A 21,301-nucleotide genomic window follows, 5' to 3' on the forward strand; every position below is an offset into this window, starting at 1 on the left:
GTTTTAGCCGATTAATTTTTAGATGTGTCTTTAATGAATGTATCTTCTATTTAAATATTGTTTAAATGTATCTTTAATGAATGTATCTTTTGCTAGAAGTGTTTTTAATGGATATGTCTTCTATTTAAAACTTATTTAAATGTTTTTAATGGATGCACTGTTTAGAACTTCAAAATTACTTTTCAAGACTTGTGAACTTTCTTTGGTTATGACTCGAATTTTTTTTTCTTGTTGGACTTATTAGTGCGTGTCTCTATTGTAGCTCTTGTGAATTTTTTTTAAGTATAAATGTGCCTCCTCTATTAAGACATTGATATGTCTTTTTGTATTTGTTAAACACTTATTTTATTTTAACCGATTAATGTTTGGATGTGTCTTTAATGTTTAGATGAGTTTAATAGTTGTGTCTTGTGTTTCAAACTTTTTTGGTTGTGTCTATGATGAATGTGTCTTTTGTTTAAAATTTGATTGAATGTGTCATTAATTTCATAACTACTATAAGATTTAGATTCGCTCTAACGCACCCTAATCTAATCTTTGAATACAAGTCCACACCTTTAGTAAAGAGGACCAACTTTGGATCAAGACTACAAAAATAAAAAAAAAATAAATAATTATTTGTCATATAATCTGAACATAATTAACTACAACCCAAAGTTTACAGTTCTTGAAACTAAACAACATGTCTGAATAAAAGACTTGTAAGCAACACCACTATATTATGTCATATTCTGAGGTTGATAATACACGAGTAAATATCATGCCTGAATAAAAGACTTGTAAACAACACCACTATACATTGTATTTATCATACTTTAGGCATCTAATTTCAAAAAAAATATTAACAGCTTCATAGTCACCTATACAAAAAACAAAAAATCTGACTAAAGAATTTAAGAAACATTTTAAAACAAATTAATTAATTATTATTTTGGTCAGAGGGCACCGTAGGGTCTTTATATGGATTAAGATGCCTTAATCTATTTGATTCAATTGTCCCTCCCAATATAGGATCTGCTAATACAGATAAGAAAATTAAATTTAAAGGTTAGTAACTTATGTAATCGAGCACTAACTATATCCAGAATTATGAAACATAATCATCAACATGAACCACTTATCTTCATACCAAAATGGAGAGTCAGATTCTTTAGACAACAACCAAGTTCCAAATGGCATATATAATTTATATTCATACAACATAATATCCATTTATTCTAAAAGAAATACCCGAAAAATTAATAAAAGCTTCTAGTTTTTCAGAGAACATAAAGTCAAATCATAAAAGGCAAATAAAAAATAAAGAGAACTAATGCAACTAAAGTCTAAACTATGAATTCATATCAATAAAAGCTTCTAGTTTTTCACTATTGCTTCCAATGCCCAAAATTTAATTATAAAGAGACTAACTACTCTTTTATAGAAAGCATAAGCTGAAGTGTACAACTCTAACCATAAAACCAATCATATCTTAATTGCTCATGGAAGATAAATAATAAAGAAATCTAGAATTTAATTTTTAACATAAAAAAAACATCCACAAATAAGAGGATCACACATGCTTGAATTAATTTTCAATCCAAAGAAAGTTACATTTCAACACAAACAATAAATTACATACTTGAAAATATTGCTTATACCTTAAGATAATCACAATTTATGTCACTTAAAAAAAGATCATAACAGATTGACAATTAAGGAGTTAAAAACACATTCTAAAACCTAAAACTTTAAACCAAGTCTATAATATTCACATTTTTAATTCGACAAAATTTTCATGATTTTTGACAGGACAACAACTTTACAACAAAGGTATAGAATCATATTCCAAAAATAATTGTATACCTAAATTTTCATTAGCAACAACATAACACAAAATCAACAAATAGTACAAATTCCAAAAAGAACCAACAACCAGAAAAAAAATCATGAATTTCGACACAGATCCATCGTCTACCACACTCATCATTATAGTCTATAATAGAAACAACATGTACATTGAAACAACCAAAACAATTAAAAAAATTGATTTTTAAATTAAATTAGAGGAAAGAGAAGGAAATCGAAAAAGAAAAAGTAAAAGAAGATGAATTGACTCACCGGAAAGGAAGTAGAAAGGATTGAGAAGTTGGATACGAGAGAGAGAAAGCGCGATGCGGTGGTCGGCTAACTCCTAAGAGCTAACTCCGATCTCTTCGCCTGGAAGGCTTCCGACATGCCCAGGATTGATCCCGAGCTCATGTCTCACAGGCTCTCGGTTTACCCAGGGTCCCGACCTGTACAGCAAAGAAGACGCAAGCTCGGCCCAGAGAGGGCCTCCATAGTAGAAGAGCAAGTACAGGCGCTCCTGGAAGCCGGCTTTATTAGAGAGGTCAAATACCCAACGTGGCTAGCCAACGTAGTGCTAGTCAAAAAACAAAATGGTAAATGGAGAATGTGCGTCGACTATACCAATTTGAATAAGGCATGTCCTAAGGACCCTTATCCCCTACCAAGTATTGACACCCTGGTGGACTCCAGCTCGGGGTACCAATACCTATCGTTCATGGATGCCTACTCGGGATATAACCAAATCCCGATGCATGAACCCGACCAGGAGAAAACATCGTTCATCACACCAAGAGCCAACTATTGCTACGTGGTCATGCCATTCGGACTAAAGAATGCAGGAGCCACGTATCAAAGGCTGATGAACAAAGTGTTTTCCCCCCACCTAGGGAGCCTGATGGAAGTATATGTCGACGACATGTTAGTAAAAACCAAGCAAGAAGTCGACCTCTTAACCGATCTCTCGCAAGTCTTCAACACTATAAGGGTGCATGGGATGAGACTAAATCCCGCAAAATGCGCCTTCGCAGTAGAAGCAGGAAAATTTCTAGGCTTCATGCTAACACAAAGGGGGATTGAGGCCAATCCCGACAAATGCAGAGCCATCTTAGAAATGAAAAGCCCGACTTGTCTAAGAGAGGTTCAACAACTCAATGGCCGACTTGCAGCCCTCTCCAGATTTTTGGCAGGATCGGCACTAAAATCCCTTCCATTATTCTCCTTATTAAGGAAGGAATGCCAGTTTGAATGGACTCCGGAATGTGAGGAGGCGTTCCAAGAGTTCAAAAAATTCTTAAGCCAACCTCCTATCTTAACCCGACCAGTACCGGGAAAAGACCTTGTCCTATACCTATCCGTGGCAAACAGGGCTGTCTCATCAGCCCTGATCAGAGAAGACAAGGTCGGTCAACACCCGGTCTACTTTACCAGTAAGGTTCTACAAGGCTCTGAGCTAAGGTACCACAAACTGGAGAAGTTTGCCTACTCCTTAGTGATAGCCTCACGAAGGCTACGACCTTACTTCCAGGCTCATACAATAAGAGTCCGTACAAACCAACCCATGAAGCAAATCCTCCAAAAGACGGATGTTGCAGGGAGAATGGTTCAATGGGCGATAGAGCTCTCCGAGTTCGACTTGAGATATGAAACTCGGACAGCAATCAAAGCCCAATGCCTCGCCGACTTCATTGCAGAATATGCAGGAGAACAAGAGGAAAAACCGACTACATGGGAACTCTATGTAGACGGATCCTCCAACAAAACAGGGAGCGGCGCAGGTATAATATTGGCAGATGGAAAAGGAACCCAGATAGAGGTCTCCTTAAAATTTGAATTTCCGGCTTCAAACAATCAGGCAGAATATGAAGCCTTGATTGCCGGATTAAAGTTAGCAGAAGAAGTTGGCGCTACAAAGGTGATGATCTACAGCGACTCACAAGTGGTGACTTCCCAAATAAGTGGAGAATATCAGGCGAAGGACCCCAGCATGAAGAAATACTTGGAAAAAAACCTTGGAACACCTTGGGCACTTTGCGGAAACCGAGGTTAAGCACGTAACTCGGGATCTAAATAGCAGAGCTGACGCCCTGTCCAAATTAGCAAGTACCAAACCCGGAGGGAACAACAGAAGCCTGATCCAAGAAACCCTCCAAGAGCCCTCGGTATCAAAAACAGAGGATCAACAAGAGGTACTTGAAGTAGTCGGCCTAAACCTCGGATGGATGAATCCCTTAGTCGAATACCTGAAATTCGACATCCTCCCCAAAGAGGAGAAAGAGGCTAAAAAGATCCGAAGGGAAGCACAACATTATACTTTGGTGAGAAATGTCCTTTACAGAAGAGGGATATCAACGCCATTGCTGAAGTGCGTACCAACCTCAAGAACCACCGAGGTGTTGGAGGAAGTACATAGTGGGATCTGCGGAAACCATCTCGGAGCAAGGTCGCTGGCCAGAAAAATAATCCGAGCAGGATTCTATTGGCCGACCTTGCAGAAAGATGCAACAGACTTTGTGAAAAAATGCCAGCCATGCCAGATGCATGCAAATTTCCACGTGGCTCCACCAGAAGAGCTCATCAGTATAACTTCCCCCTGGCCTTTTGCAAAATGGGGAATAGATTTGTTAGGTCCTTTTCCCCAAGCACCAGGGCAAGTCAAATACTTGATCGTGGGAATAGATTACTTCACAAAGTGGATAGAAGCAGAACCACTAGCCACTATCACCGCTCAAAGAAGTCGCAGGTTCCTCTACAAAAACATCATCACAAGGTATGGAGTACCTTATTCCATCACCACAGACAATGGAACTCAATTTACCGACGCTACCTTCAGAAGTCTAGTAGCCAGTCTGAAAATCAAGCATCAATTCACCTCGGTTGAACACCCACAAGCCAATGGGCAAGCCGAGGCAGCTAACAAAGTCATACTGGCAGGACTGAAGAAGAGATTACAGGAAGCAAAGGGAGCTTGGACTGAAGAGCTCCCTCAAGTGCTGTGGGCTTATAGGACAACCCCCCAATCCGCCACGGGAGAAACACCCTTCCGATTAGTTTACGGCGTGGAAGCCATGATTCCAATAGAAATCAATGAGCAAAGCCCAAGGGTAATTCTCCATGACGAGGTCGGAAACATACAGGGGCACAAAGAGGAGCTCGACTTGCTCCCCGAAGTCTGAGAAGAGGCCCAAATAAAAGAAGCGGCATTAAAACAAAGGATGACTGCCAGGTACAACAAGAAAGTCATTCGAAGAACATTTGCCCTAGACGACTTGGTCCTAATCAGAAACGACATTGGAGTCAACAAATCAGGAGAAGGAAAGCTCGCCGCAAATTGGAAGGGACCATACAAGATCAAGGAAGTGTTAGGGAAAGGTTATTATAAAGTAACCGACCTAAATGGCACTGAGCTACCAAGGTCGTGGCACGCTTGTAATTTAAAAAGGTACTATAGTTAAAAGCGAACTCTACTCCCTGATGTACTCTTTTCCCGACTTCATGATTTTTTCCCAAAAGGGTTTTTTCTGGAGAAGGGTTTTTAACGAGGCATCATAGTAGAGACTAAGGGAACAGACTATCAAAGCCTTTAGTAGCGAAAGAAGGTACCTCCCCAATCAATAAAGATCTTTTTCATTTATAATATCTCTTACAAATATCCTCCTTTATTTTTCTAAGTCTTTCTACGAAACGCGCCGACTTAAGCTCGACAAAACGTGAAAATCCCATGAATCGACCTAGATGGTCGTCAGGATAAAACGACGAGGTACAAGTCGGTGTAAAGAGGTTATATGAGTAGATCGTATAAACTCGGGAAACAATTCGACTCATAAGTCGGAACGAGATCCCGAGTAGGAAAACTCGGAAACACTTCGATCCACAGATCGGAGTATAAAACCGAGTAGAGGAAAAACGCATCGCAAAAATAACCTAAGTCATAAAAACTCACTAAAGCAAAGTTGAGTATAAAGGATAACAAAAGAGATATAAAAACCTGAAAAGTTTAAAGTTTGCATATAAGCCTTTACACGAAAAAGGCTCGAGAAAACAATACAAGCTAACAAGGGCTCTTTCCGAAAAGATCAAACACGTTCAAAACAGAAAAGCATGTACACGCGCAAAGCAACTTAAACCCTTATCCAAAAAAGGGCATTTATTTGTTTAAAACCCTTATCCAAAAAAGGGCACCGAACAGAATATTTTGTTTACGGCCTTAAAAGGCCAGAAGAAAATTGTTCACAACCACCAACAAATAAATAGAAGTTTAAAAAAGGGGGGACCCACAAGCCGGGCCCCCATATAGCCATAAAAAAAATTAAGAGTCATTTCTTCAAAGGAGTCGAGGAATCACCACCACTAGGCTCGGGAGGGGCGCCACCAGGACCGGCCGGAGGAACGGAGGAAGAACCCGAGGCATCCTTAGGACGAGGAGGAGACTCTATAATCCTCTGCCCCCGAGTCTTCAGGTCTGACTCGGAAATGACCTCGGGGATGGGAGGATCCACGATGGCGCCATCAATAACTACCTTGTCGGGATGTAAAGGAGAAAGGTCCAAGTCGGGAGCAATAACCCTGACTTGTTCCAAGAAAATTTTCCAAGACTCCTCGGCACCATCGGCGATAGAGTCCTCCAACTCGGCGTATGCGTTCCGGGAGTTCAGCAAGTCCTTCCTCACAGCAACAATATCTTGAAATAAACTGTGGTAGCTGTCTTGTGCTGTTTTCCTCAAATTTGCCTCCAAAGTGCATTGAGCCCGCAGCTTACCTACCTCCTCCCTAAGGTGATCCCTCTCCTTCCTCAATTTGTCTCTCTCCTCCTTCAACTCCTTCTCATGTTTTTCGTAAAGAAGAATCCTCCCCTCCAGCTCCTCAACCTTCGAGGATGCCCCCAAAGAGCTGAGGGGAGTCTTCTAAAAAATGTCCAAAAGTTTGCCACAAACACCCGCTGTCCTAAAACTCTCCTCGGCCATGGTGGTGAGGTGGTTTCGAACAGAAACATCATCCATATTTATAAAAGGATAGATGTTCTTTCGGACGAATGCCAAAGCATCCGCCTTAACCCCACCATCAAAAGAAGAAGGGCCAGACTCTGAAGTCTTGCGTTTCTTCTTCTCTGGCTCGGAGAGAATTTGGGCAGAAGGGGGTGGTCGAGGCAAACTTGAGGAAGAAATAACAATGGGTTGAGAGGGAGTCCCAGTATTTGTAGGAGGAGGAGGAAGAGGAGGAGGAGAGGTGATCGCCCTGGCACCTCCCGATCTAGCCCGGGACTTCGCCTTAGCCTCCTGGACCCTTTGGTAGGCCTCTTGCGCATTCTTCTTTGCCATATCTACAAGAAAAAACGACCAACAGTCACAAGTCGGTAATGTTCAAAGTCATTAGAAACAACTCGGAAATCAAGAATGCATGCACTACCTAATTGAGTTTGAACAAAGGTCGGCGTTCCTTGAAGGATTTTTCGGGTATCCAAGTATGGGGACCTCCCCCACGCTTCTCGGAAAAACCCCACAATAGCCGCCTCCACCTCGTCCAGGTCATCTGGACCATATTTTTCACAAGGGGAGGCCGGCAACCAATAAAGGAGAAAGCGAGGGGAGGAATGCTCATCCAGGAAAAAGGGATGGTGACCCTCTACAGCTTGAAGTTTGAAAAAGAAGTTTTTGAAGTCATGAAAAGATTCGTCAAAAAGGGTGAAAATCCTCCGACCTTGTATGGCTCGGAAGGATACCCACTGCTGTTTGTTGTTCAGCCCACTAAAGGGCTTGGTCATATGGAAAAGAAAGAAGAAAACCCTCAAAGAGGTCGGGAAGTCCAGAGCATGGCTTATAAACTGGTAGATCTTTAAAAAACCCCAAGAATTGGGGTGAAGCTGAGTAGGGGCAACTTTACAGTGGTGCAAAACGGATATCTCGAAATCGGAGAAAGGAAGAAAAACACCCAAACGGGTGAGCATACACTCATACATAAAGAAAAAATGAGGGGCCGCCTCATTTTCTCTCCCAAAACAGACCCGGTCCTCAGGACCCGGGGTTATCAGTTCATATTTGGGCTCGTCCTCCTCCGAAGTACAGAGCCGGTGATGAGTACGAAGATGAGTGATAAACTCAGCATCGACCAGGGGTTCCTCCCCAAGAACAGTGTCATCAACCCACAAAGAAAGAACATCTACGGAAGCCATTTTTTATACAAAGAAAAGTGGCAGAAACCTACAAAAAGAAAAAGAAAAAGAAAAATAAAAAAACACGGCCCCTAAAGAGAAGAGATACGAATCCGAGGTCTATGGGTCAACCTATCTACTCGCTAAACAAAACATGCAAACAAGACATGGAGAAAGCAAAACTAACCTTTATCCGAAAATGAAGGTTGGAGAAGAACAGAAGTCTTCGAACGCAAGAATGCAGCACAAAACAAGATAAGGAGAAGTTTGAAAGATTGCAGAAACGGAAAATAGAGAGAGAGGGAAAGTATTTATAAATGCACCCAGGGGCATAATGGTAAAAACGAAGCAGTCATTAATGAGATTGCACCGTTACCAAAGCCCTCAACACTTCCCCAACGGACACGACGCTTGAACTGACGTAACTGTCAGAAACAAAGGGTCGCGAAAATCACGTCGGTTTCTAAAACCCACGTTTTCTTCAAACAAGTCGACTACGCACCCGAGTTGAATACTTGAACCCAAACTTTTGAGAAAATTTGGGCTCAAGTAGGGGCACTGTTCATACCCTGGCCCAATGCGAAGGCCCGGGTCCAACTAAAAGGCCTAATCTAAAGGATTAGAGCCTTGCTAAGTGCCGACCTTCACATAAGAAGTCGGTGCCAACCACGACTTGGTCTGAAGAGGTCGGATGTGAGATTAGCTGGCAGATAAACACTCATTCGAATGAGTAACCGCCCCTAAAATCTCTCTAACCGCCTCATAAAGTCATATCTTAACCTCCCCAAGATAATAGGGACGGTTACCACCCTAAAGATACGGCACTACACCAACGGTGGTTATTGGCTCACCATTATAAGTACACTGACACCCCTCAGGTATCTCTAAGTCCAATACTCTCTAGACCTGCTCACACCCTTGCTAACTTAGGCATCGGAGTGTCTTTGCAGGTACCACCCCCCATTCACACGCGAGCACAAGTCGGACGGAGCCTCCCGAGTTGCGGACCTACCCAGAGTTCTCCTCCATCGCACACTTGGGCCGCTAAACGCCATTCGTCGTATTAATCTCCGGTTACCTACCGTAACATTGGCGCCGTTGCCGGGGACCCGCGAGATCATCCCACGATGGCAAATAGATCCCATGAAGAAGGCCATGTCGAAACAGATTCTGAACAAGAGAATCTAGACATGGGAAATGGCAATGAAGACAATGACCAGCACAGAGAGGGTACCTCCGGAGTAAAGAATCCGAAGGTAAATTCCTCAGATGGGCGTGAATCAGAAAAGGACGGACCATCCCACGTAGCTGAAATAATAGGATTGGTCCATAGCCGCCTAGAGCAATTGGAGCAAGAGCGGGAGAAACAAAAGGAAACCGAAAGGTACCTTAAAGAGGAGATGGAACGGTGAAAAGAGTTAGAAAGTGTTACGGCCCGGCCCAAAATCAGCACGGGTCGACCCGACCCAAACAGTGCCCGACCCGGACACGCGCCCTCCAACCGACCCGGACACGCATCCTGTACGGCTCACACACGGCTGCAGGACAACGTCCTCGGGGATATGGGCCTGTCCCATGAGGGGCCCACTACTGACATCTATATAAGGGGAAGATTGGCTCTTCCCACGAGGTACGTCATATCTTTTCAACCCTTCATTCTGCTCACCTGCACATTGCTGACTTAAGCGTCGGAGTGTCTTTGCAGGTGGCACCCCCCCTCGTCCATTCACCAGCACAAGTGTTCGCCAGCTCGGCAAACCCACAATCAGCGCGACCAAGGCTGAGACATCCTCACCTATCCACCCTTGCATCTGCTGTCCATCCGATCTGTTCGGAACCCGACTAACGAACATTGGCGCCGTCTGTGGGGATCCTTTGCCTGAATGGAAGTCGCGCCAGGCCCCGGCGACCGAGCTCGAGCAGCCGGAGCGGAGGGGGCAGCCTCCGTCGCCTCGCAAGGGGGAGGGCGGAGATCCCCCCAACAACACACGAGAACCCGACCATTCGGGGGAACGGGCGGTAATAGTGCCATAATAATGCAGGAGCTACGCCACAGAGTCCAGAACCTAGAGCGACAGCTGGCAGACAGGGAGAGGGACGGATGGTCTACCGATCCAAGCTACACCCCATCTCCCGGGAGCGAGGAGGAGAGCTCTCACCGAAGCCGCTCACGGCGTATATCTGCATCCCGGATGGAAGCAGAAAGCACGCGAGAGGAGTCATCCATTCCGAGAAGACGAAATGACACAGTCATCTACTCTCGCGGCAGACAATCCCGCCGAACGGCAAGAGGCCGTGAAGGCGGAGAAGGGAGATCCGAGAGAACACGACAACCTGTGATAATAGGCGTCACACCGTTCCACCGATCTATCCTCGAGGTCCGGTTGCCGAAACACTTCGACAAACCAACGGACATGAGATACGACGGGACACAAGACCCTCTAGAACACCTCACGGCCTTTGAGGCCAGGATGAATCTGGAAGGAGTGGGGGACGAAGTGAGATGCCGCGCCTTCCCGGTGACCCTAGCAGGACCGGCGATCAGATGGTTTAACGGCCTCCCTCAAGGTTCCATCTACAATTTCTCAGATATCAGCCGCGCCTTCCTGGCTCAATTTACAACGCGAATAGCAAAGGCCAAGCATCCTATCAACATTCTCGGGGTAACCCAGAGACAGGGAGAGCCGACCAGGAGGTACTTAGATCGGTTCAACGACGAATGCTTGGAAATCGACGGCTTAACCGACTCGGTGGCCAGTCTCTGCCTGACGAACGGCCTCCTCAACGAGAACTTCCGAAAACACCTTACTACGAAGCCGGTTTGGACGATGCATGAAATCCAAACGGTGGCCAAAGAGTACATAAACGACGAGGAAGTCAGCCGAGTCGTGGCTGCCAATAAGCGGCAGTCCGGTTACGGCCAGGCTCGTCAGTCCGGTGGCGACGGGGAGAGAGCAAAAGAAAAGGCTAGGGAGGAGGCATCAAACAAAGCACCTAGGCCGTTCCCTCGAGTCGGGAAGTTTACTAACTACACTCCACTCACCCTCCCCATCGTGGAAGTCTATCAACAAATAGCTGAAAAGGGAATTCTTCCGAAGCCCCGACCACTCAAGGACCGCACGGGTGGAAACAAGAACCTTTATTGCGATTACCATAAGGGATATGGCCATCAAACACAGGACTGTTTCGACCTGAAGGATGCATTAGAACAAGCGATAAGGGAAGGAAAGCTAGCAGCGTTCTCCCATCTCATCAGGGAGCCGAGAAGGCGTTATCGTGATCAAGATGAGGAAGGCAAGACACGCTCGACCAAGCGGCGACAGGAGCCCGAAGACAGAGACCACGGCCTCACTGTAATAAACGTGGTAACGGCAAAAAACACTGCACCAAAGTCCCGGTCGGCACACAAGAAAGACGCCAAGGTTCTGGCAATCTCATCTCCACCGATGCAGAGTACCAAAAAACCTCCGACCATTTCTTTTGGCCCAGAGGACCAATGGTTTAGCGACGCCCCGGAAAACCCTCCCATGGTCATAACGGCCAGAGTGGGAACCGGCCTCGTCAAACGGATCCTTGTCGACACAGGAGCTGATTCAAACATCATGTTCCGCAACGTGTTCGACGCACTGGGGCTAAAGGATGCCGACCTGACGACTCACCAACACGGGGTTATCGGGTTAAGGCGACCACTTCATCAAACCCGACGGAGTCATTTCCCTACCAATCTCGGTGGGACAGGTGCAAGCCCGAAGGTCAGCGATGGCCGAGTTCGTAATCCTCCGAGACTCCACAGCCTACAACATCATCTTGGGAAGAAAAACAATTAATGATTTTGAAGCCATAATCAATACCAAGCTGCTAGTTATGAAGTTTGTCACCGATGATGGATCCATAGGGACCATAAGAGGAGACCTCGAGACGGCGGTCGCTTGTGACAACGCCAGCCTTTCCCTCAGAAAGAAGTCCAAGGAAGCATCTGGCGTATTCCTAGCCGACCTTGACGCCAGAGTAGAGGACAAGCCGAGGCCGGAACCAGAAGGGGACCTGGAGAAATTTAGCATCGGTGACGAAGGGGAAAAGTTCACGTTCGTTAACAAGAACCTCCCACATGAGCTGAAGGAGCCTTTGATTGAAATGATAAGGGCCAACAGGGACTTGTTCGCATGGACACCAGCCGACATGCCGGGCATAGATCCACAAATCATCTCACATCACCTAGCCGTCAAGCCGGAAGCACGCCCAGTGGCTCAACGGAGGAGAAAGATGTCGGCGGAAAGAGCAGAGGAGGTAGCCAAGAAGACGGCCGGCCTCCTAGAAGCAGGCTTCATACGGGAAGTGGACTACTCGACGTGGCTCTCAAACGTGGTACTGGTGAAAAAACACAATGGCAGGTGGAGAATGTGCGTGGACTACTCTGACCTTAACAAAGCATGCCCCAAAGATTGCTTCCCCCTCCCCAACATAGACGCACTCGTCGACGCCGCGGCAGGATACCGGTATCTGAGTTTCATGGACGCCTACTCCGGTTACAATCAGATACCGATGCACCGACCAGACGAAGACAAAACGGCGTTCATAACGCCAGGAGGAACTTTCTGCTATAAGGTAATGCCATTTGGCTTGAAAAATGCGGGGGCAACATATCAAAGGCTGATGAACAGGATATTCCACGACCTCATAGGAAAAACGGTTGAAGTCTACGTGGACGACATCCTGGCAAAAACAACACGACCTGACGACCTCCTAAACGACCTGGCAAGAGTATTTGCGTCCCTCCGTCAACACGGTATGAGGCTGAACCCCCTCAAGTGCGCCTTCGCCATGGAAGCCGGTAAGTTCCTGGGATTTATGATAACTCAGAGAGGGGTAGAAGCTAACCCGGAGAAATGCCAGGCAATACTTCAGATGAAGAGCCCGGGCTGTATCAAGGACGTCCAGAGGTTGGCAGGGCGATTGACATCACTTTCCCGGTTTCTCGGAGCCTCGGCGACAAAGGCCCTGCCATTTTTTAACCTCATGAAGAAAGGGATGGCCTTTGAGTGGACACCCGCGTGCGAAGAAGCCTTCCAACACTTCAAGGAAATCCTGGCGGCACCTCCCGTTCTCGGGAAGCCAAGGGACGGGGAACCACTATACCTATACCTCGCTATAACAAGCGAAGCCCTGGCCGCAGTACTGGTACGGGAGGACGGGAAAACCCAACAACCAGTCTACTTCATAAGCAGGGCCCTACAAGGAGCAGAATTAAGATATAGCAAGTTGGAAAAGCTAGCCCTGGCACTCCTAACTTCCTCGAGAAGGTTAAAACAATACTTCCAAAGTCACCAAGTGGTCGTCAGAACGGACCAGGGGATCCGGCAAGTTCTCCAAAAACCCGACCTAGCGGGAAGAATGATGACTTGGTCCATCGAACTCTCTCAATATGACATACGGTACGAGCCCCGACAAGCCATCAAGGCGCAGGCCATGGCGGATTTCTTGGTTGAAGTAACGGGGGATCCAGGCGAAGACATGGGTACACGGTGGAAGCTCCATGTGGACGGAGCCTCCAACCAGACCTTCGGAGGTGCCGGGATCATCCTGGAAAGCCCGATTGGGGTTGTATACGAACAGTCGGTTAGATTCGAATTTCCCATCTCAAACAACCAAGCAGAATACGAAGCCCTCATAGGAGGCTTGACCCTAGCGGCGGAAGTCGGCGCAAGAAGACTGGAAGTATGCAGCGATTCCCAAGTCGTCACTTCCCAAGTAAACGGCAGCTACCAAGCCAAGGACCCCTTGTTGCAGAAGTACTTGGAAAAGGTTAAAAGCTTGAGCCAAAAGTTCGAAGAGGTCACGGTCCAGCATGTACCCAGAGAAAGGAACACACGGGCAGACCTCCTATCAAAATTGGCGAGCACGAAGCCAGGGGAGGGGAACCGGTCTCTCATCCAAGGCATGACAAGGGAACCAGCAATTGCACTACACATAGCAACCCTAAGTTCTTCATGGCTAGACCCCATCACCAACTTCCTAGAACACGGCCAAGTCCCTGGTGATGAAAAGGATGCGGCAAAATTAAGAAGAGAAGCGGCAAAATACGCCGTCATCCAAGGACAGCTGTTCAGAAAAGGGCTTAGCCAACCCCTACTGAAGTGCCTACACCCCGACCAGACGGACTATGTCCTCAAGGAAGTCCATGAGGGCTGCTGTGGGCACCACATCGGAGGCAAGGCCCTAGCAAGGAAGTTAATCCGAGCTGGATACTACTGGCCGTCGATGATGGCAGATTCCAAAGAGTTTGTCAAAAAATGCATAAAGTGCCAACAGAACGCCAACTTCGCCAAGGCACCGGCCTCCGAGTTAAGCTTGCTAGTGACCTCCCGGCCGTTCGCTCAATGGGGAGTCGACCTCTTAGGGCCCTTCCCAGTCGGCCCGGGGCAGGTCAAGTATCTCATAGTAGCGATTGATTACTATACCAAATGGATAGAAGCCGAACCACTGGCTAGCATATCCTCGGCCAATTGCAGAAAATTCATGTGGAGGCAGGTGATAACACGATTCGGGATACCAGAAGTCGTCATCTCGGACAATGGCACGCAGTTTACTGACAAGAAGTTCACAGAATTTCTCAGCGGCCTGGGTATAAGGCAAAGGTTCTCCTCGGTAGAACACCCTCAGACGAACGGACAAGTGGAGTCCGCCAACAAGGTTATCCTTTCAGGGTTGAAAAAGAGGTTGGACAATAAGAAGGGTGCTTGGGCCGACGAGCTAGCGTCGGTCCTCTGGTCTTACCGAACAACCGAGCAGTCCTCCACCAAGGAAACTCCTTTCCGATTAACGTACGAGGTGGATGCGGTAATACCCGTAGAGATCGGTGAACCGAGTCCGCGATTGCTTTTGAAAGGAGTGGAGGAAACTGTAGAAAGGACCTGATAGATGAAGCCCGGGAAATGGCCCATTTGACGGAAACGGCGCTAAAACAAAGAATAGCTCTGCGATACAACACCAAAGTGCTCAAGAGGGAATTTGGGCCTAACGACCTCGTCCTAAGGCGGAATGATATCGGCCCACCGACCCCCGGAGAGGGCAAGCTAGCGGCAAACTGGGAAGGTCCCTACAGAGTCAAAAAGGTGATGGGAAAAGGAGCCTTTAAGTTAGAAAGGCTCGATGGCAAGGAGGTCCCGAGGACATGGAACGCGGACAACCTTAGAAGATTCTACTCCTAGAGGACGGAACGACATGCCGACTAATCTAGCTAAGTAGTCAATTTGTCATTTATAGTAATTTTCAAGTCCTTTATGTGGTTACCGAATAAGATATACTTGTGCAAATTCTCCACCATATTTTATCTCCGCTTTTCAGATAAAACATCCCGTCATGACTAACAACGACATGCGACCCGGGACTGATCACCCCGGGAGGCCATCTACCACCGTTGTAACAAATAACTACACGAAAGGCCACGGGCCGCCGGTCTAAACGGTTTCAAACCAGAGACGGTTAATAGGAACAATAACACGATCAGACGAATAAACGACAACTATAAACCAAAACGGTTACAAACAATAACGCACTCAGACAAATAAGGAAAGGTTTATCGCGACAACACGAGCAAGCGACCAAAAAAGGTCATTGTTTACAAGCCAAAAGTAAAACGGCTAACATCAAATAGTTCACAAGCCAAAAACGGCAAAAATTAAAATAGTTTACAAGTCAAAACAAAGCGGCTAAACAGGAACTGTAAACAGAAGGATCATTTCATGGGGGCATCGACAACCTTGCCGTCATGGATAACCTTGCGGACACCGATCGCCGACGTGTCGACCTCAGGGGCAACAACCTTAATTTGAGCTTTAAGGGCTTCCTCGGTAGCCAGGATCGCACCCCTGCCCTGTTTGACGACGTCCTTGTACTTCGCCTTCCATGTCGACAGTTCGGCCTCCACGGCCCGCTTCTCTTCCTCAACTTCGGCCACACGCTTTTGCGCCGCGCCGACTTGACCTTCCAGAGCCATCTCGCGCTCGACCAAACGTTCGATCGTCGCGTCCGACTCTTTCTGTTTCTTCTCAGCAGCTGATAACTTTTGTTCAGCGGCGGTAGCTTTCTGCTCAGCGGTGGTGGCTTTCTTCTCGGCGGCATCCAACTTTTCCGAAGATTGAGTCAACTGCTCCCGGAGAGTTTCCACTTCACTTTTTAATTCATTGTTGGCCTTCCCACTAGCTTCCAACCTCCTGCGGAGGGACTCCATCCCGGACAGCTCAAACTCAGCCTTCCGGGCTATCACAGCACCCCGCAGAAGTGTTCGGTACATCCACCTCGCTTGCCCGGCAAGGGAAGACTCGTGGAAGTACTCCTCGGTGCCAGGGATCAGTTGGGTATCTATAAAGTTGCTTGCATCGAAATTCCTCTCCATGACGGTGAGGACCCCCTCGGGACTAGAAGACGCCTTCCTTTTCCTTTTGGGGGTGGGGACCACCTCCACGTCGTCGTCAGGGGCAGACGTCGAACCCCCTTGGTCTACCACTTCGCGAGGAGGAGAGGCATGAACCGTCTTCTCGACCTCGACCTGGGCAGCTTGGGTCGAGGCCCCGGTTCCCCCAACCACGACCCCCTGCCCTGAAGTAGTATTGTCCTCTGGGGGAACTGTAGACGTCTCAGGAGCAGATTGGTCATTATCCTCTTCATCATCACCGCCGCCAAGGAAAGTCTAGAACAAGTCGGAAAGACCCGTCACCGACGCAGACATATCCACTGCAGGAAAACAAAAGAAGGTCGGTTAATCAATATCAACAAAAGGGAAAAAGATAAAGGGAAAAGTGAAAAGCTCCTCACAAATATAATTACGGCCGGACTCCCGGTCACCCATGAGGAGATGGGAATTTACTGGGTTCTTCCCAAAAACTGCGTTTAGCACCTCGGTGATCTGCTTATCTACTGCCGACATGCTTCTATAATTTACCTTAATAAAACTATTGGCCCCTGCCCCGAAGCTCCAATAAGTCGGGATGAGCCGTACCCCCTCCAAAGACAACCAAAAAGGGTGACGACCTTTGGCCGGCCGGACCTTAAAATACTTGTCCTTAAACCCATGGTAAGAATCTTCGAACAAACCGAAAATCTTCCGACCCTGGGCAGCCCGGAAGGACATGAACCCTTTTCTATGTTTCCCCTCCTTGGAAGGGTTCGTGAGGGTGAAGAAAAAGAGGAAAACATCCACGGACACCGGCAGTTCGAGATATTCACAGACCATCTCGAAACAGCGGATCGAAGCCCAACTGTTCGGATGCAACTGCGACGGTGACACGGAAATTCGGTTTAAGAGCGCCATTTGAAAGGCTGAGAACGGAATGCGAACTCCGACTTGAGTGAACATGGCTTTATAGAACCAAATCCAGTCGGCGACCTGGCGGGGTTGGAAGTTGATTTCGTACAATCGCTCGTGAGGAGCCGGGACGAAAACGTCGTAATTGGCCTCCTCGTCGGTCCCGCCGCACAAATACCCGGCTTGTCGGAACTCGGTGAGCTCCTCCTCGCCCATTTGATTGGGTGAATCCCTTATATCAGAGACGACCCAAGCATATTGGTCGTACGCCGCAGGGTTAACGGATGCCCGGGAAACCGTGCGAGCCATACCTACATGGGGGTACCATCCAGTTAGTCTAAGAGATCGGTTGCTCAGGCCGAACACAAACATCACCCCCACGACTTCCCGACTAAGGCTAAACAAGACTGAATGACTAAAAGAACGAGAAAAAACCTACCCTGGAATGGTACTTTTCCCCCCTAACACGTCTACTCGCGACTAAAAGGATATACAGTAGCATCAAAGAACCAAGCAACAAGCACACAAAAATAATGCATAAAAAGGGGAATGGTTCGAAAGTTACCTAAACTGATGAAAAGAGGACGAAATTGCGAGCCTGGGAAAATGCAAGAAGGACGAACAGAGGCACCACAGCAACACCTTCAAATCTTGTAGCAGAGAGGGAGAAAGGAAAAATAGGGAGTGTGAAAAAGTGTAGAAGCGTCGAAACCGATCGTTTAAAAACTGCTCCCAAAGCGCAAAACACCTGGGGGCAGAAGGGACTTTTCAAACGGGGTTTTTTCACCCCATTATGAGCATTCAATGCTCGGCGCCGGAAACGAAGCGATGAAACGGTTGCTTAAGCAACCAAGGGACACGCGCGTTGAGGGCACATCTCTCCCACAAGCGGCCGGCCAGACGAGACGCGAGACGACACGCCATTGGTAGCTCCCACGGCTACCATTGGCGCGTGGGGGCACTGTTACGGCCCGGCCCAAAATTAGCACGGGTCGACCCGACCCAAGCAGTGCCCGACCCGGACACGCGCCCTCCAACCGACCCGGACACGCATCCTGTACGGCTCACACACGGCTGCAGGACAACGTCCTCGGGGATATGGGCCTGTCCCATGAGGGGCCCACTACTGACATCTATATAAGGGGAAGATTGACTCTTCCCATGAGGTACGTCATATCTTTTCAACCCTTCATTCTGCTCGCCTGCACATTGCTGACTTAAGCGTCGGAGTGTCTTTGCAGGTGGCACCCCCCCTCGTCCATTCACCAGCACAAGTGTTCGCCAGCTCGGCAAACCCACAATCAGCGCGACCAAGGCTGAGACATCCTCACCTATCCACCCTTGCATCTGCTGTCCATCCGATCTGTTCGGAACCCGACTAACGAACAGAAAGAAAACTCTTACAGCTAGAATCCTCCCTTAAGAACTCCCGCGACGAAGGCGAAGATCAACTCCCGGGCGGAGAAGATCCCTTCAGCGAGGACATAATGAGGGCAAAAGTTCCGAGGAACTTCAAAAGCCCTGATATGGACCTCTATGATGGAACCACGGATCCAAAGCATCATCTAAGCAATTTTAAAAGTCGGATGTATCTAGCCGATGCCTCCGACGCTACGAGATGCAAGGCATTCCCGACAACTTTATCGAAAGCAGCGATGAAGTGGTTCGATAGCCTTCCCCCGAGATCCATCACCAGCTTTGAAGACCTCTCTAGGAAATTCTTGATGAGGTTCTCAATCCAAAAGGACAAAGTAAAACATGCACCCAGCCTCCTGGGAATAAAACAGGAGGTCGGAGAGTCTTTACGAGCCTATATGGAAAGGTTCAATAAGGCATGTTTAGAGATCCAAGACCTGCCCACAGAGGCAGTAATAATGGGGTTAGTCAATGGACTTAGAGAAGGTCCCTTCTCACAGTCCATATCTAAAAGACACCCCGTCTCTCTAAGTGATGTACAAGAAAGGGCCGAGAAGTACATCAACATGGAAGAGAATGCAAGGCTAAGAGACCTGAGTTCACGACCTGGACCCACTTCCTCCTCTAGGGAGAGAGAAAGGGAAGTCAAAAAGAAGGAAGAACTCGGTCTCGAGAGGCCCAGGAAGTATCACTCTTATACTCCTCTAAAGACTTCTATAGTGGACGTATACAGAGAGATTTGCAACACTGAAAGGCTGCCACCCCCAAGACCTATTAAAAATAAAAAAGGGGGAAGTCGCAGCGAGTATTGCGAGTACCATAAAATATATGGTCACTCCACCAACGACTGTTACGACCTCAAAAATGTGATAGAAAAGCTGGCTAGAGAAGGTCGGCTTGACAGATATCTCATGGAGAGGTCGGACACCCATGGAAAGAGAAAGCGAGATGATATGAACAGGAGAGATCCTCCACCACAGACCCCTGAGAGACACATCCACATGATCTCAGGAGGATTTGCGGGAGGTGGAATCACCAAATCTTCTCGCAAAAGACATCTCAAAAGAGTCTATCAGGTCGGGGATGAGACACCCGACCTCCCCACTATATCATTCACTAAAGAGGATGGGCAAGGGATAATCCCCGGGCATGACGATCCCGTGGTGATAACTATGATCCTAGCCAACGCCCATCTCCACAGAACCCTAGTAGACCAAGGAAGCTCGGCGGACATCCTTTTCAAGCCCGCCTTCGACAAGCTAGGGTTAGACGAAAAAGAGTTGAGAGCTTATCCCGACACCCTATATGGGTTAGGGGATACGCCAATAAAGCCGCTGGGATTTTTACCCCTCCACACCACCTTTGGAAAAGGGGAAAAATCAAGGACTCTGAGCATAGACTTTATAGTCATCGACGAAGGCTCAGCCTACAATGCCTTAATCGGCAGAACTACCCTTAATCGCCTTGGAGCAGTGGTATCAACTCCTCACCTCTGCATGAAATTCCCGACTCCAGGAGGAATAGCAACGGTGAGGGGAGATCAAAAATTGGCAAGGAAGTGCTATAACGAAAGCCTAAATCTGAGAGGAAAGGGCAAAGAAGTCCACACCATAGAGTTAGGCGGCACAAGGACCAGAGAAGAGCTACGACCCCAGCCGGGAGGAAAAACCGAGGAGATACAAGTCGGTGAGGAGGAAGGAAAAAACACTTACGTAGGAGCCAACCTAGGGGAAACCCTGAAACAAAGGTTGGGTAAACTCCTAAGAGCTAACTCCGATCTCTTCGCCTGGAAGGCTTCCGACATGCCCGGGATTGATCCCGAGCTCATGTCTCACAGGCTCTCGGTTTACCCAGGGTCCCGACCTGTACAGCAAAGAAGACGCAAGCTCGGCCCAGAGAGGGCCTCCATAGTAGAAGAGCAAGTACAGGCGCTCCTGGAAGCCGGCTTTATTAGAGAGGTCAAATACCCAACGTGGCTAGCCAACGTAGTGCTAGTCAAAAAACAAAATGGTAAATGGAGAATGTGCGTCGACTATACCAATTTGAATAAGGCATGTCCTAAGGACCCTTATCCCCTACCAAGTATTGACACCCTGGTGGACTCCAGCTCGGGGTACCAATACCTATCGTTCATGGATGCCTACTCGGGATATAACCAAATCCCGATGCATGAACCCGATCAGGAGAAAACATCGTTCATCACACCAAGAGCCAACTATTGCTACGTGGTCATGCCATTCGGACTAAAGAATGCAGGAGCCACGTATCAAAGGCTGATGAACAAAGTGTTTTCCCCCACCTAGGGAGCCTGATGGAAGTATATGTCGACGACATGTTAGTAAAAACCAAGCAAGAAGTCGACCTCTTAACCGATCTCTCGCAAGTCTTCAACACTATAAGGGTGCATGGGATGAGACTAAATCCCGCAAAATGCGCCTTCGCAGTAGAAGCAGGAAAATTTCTAGGCTTCATGCTAACACAAAGGGGGATTGAGGCCAATCCCGACAAATGCAGAGCCATCTTAGAAATGAAAAGCCCGACTTGTCTAAGAGAGGTTCAACAACTCAATGGCCGACTTGCAGCCCTCTCCAGATTTTTGGCAGGAT

General features: G+C 47.5%; 1 protein-coding gene across 1 annotated transcript; it reads left to right on the top strand.

Moving 5' to 3' along the window:
- Positions 1-12,583: 12,583 nt before the first annotated feature.
- On the top strand, positions 12,584-15,183 carry LOC130962479 (uncharacterized). The gene is made up of 3 exons (XM_057888687.1): positions 12,584-13,777; positions 13,880-14,253; positions 14,862-15,183. The coding sequence occupies exons 1-3, from the start codon at positions 12,584-12,586 to the stop codon at positions 15,181-15,183; spliced, it is 1,890 nt and encodes a 629-aa protein (XP_057744670.1).
- The last annotated feature ends 6,118 nt before the right edge of the window (positions 15,184-21,301 follow it).

Source organism: Arachis stenosperma, chromosome 2, assembly GCF_014773155.1.
Source record: "Arachis stenosperma cultivar V10309 chromosome 2, arast.V10309.gnm1.PFL2, whole genome shotgun sequence".
Classification (NCBI taxonomy): domain Eukaryota; kingdom Viridiplantae; phylum Streptophyta; class Magnoliopsida; order Fabales; family Fabaceae; genus Arachis; species Arachis stenosperma.

Excerpts from the sequence above, each read along its gene's own strand:
- LOC130962479 (XM_057888687.1), top strand. The coding sequence starts at position 12,584 with ATGCCATTTGGCTTGAAAAATGCGGGGGCAACATATCAAAGGCTGATG. Across the intron at positions 13,778-13,879 it reads TGCAGAAGTACTTGGAAAAG|CCAGGGGAGGGGAACCGGTC; the intron begins GTTAAAAGCTTG and ends GCGAGCACGAAG. Across the intron at positions 14,254-14,861 it reads ATGATGGCAGATTCCAAAGA|GAGTGGAGGAAACTGTAGAA; the intron begins GTTTGTCAAAAA and ends TGCTTTTGAAAG.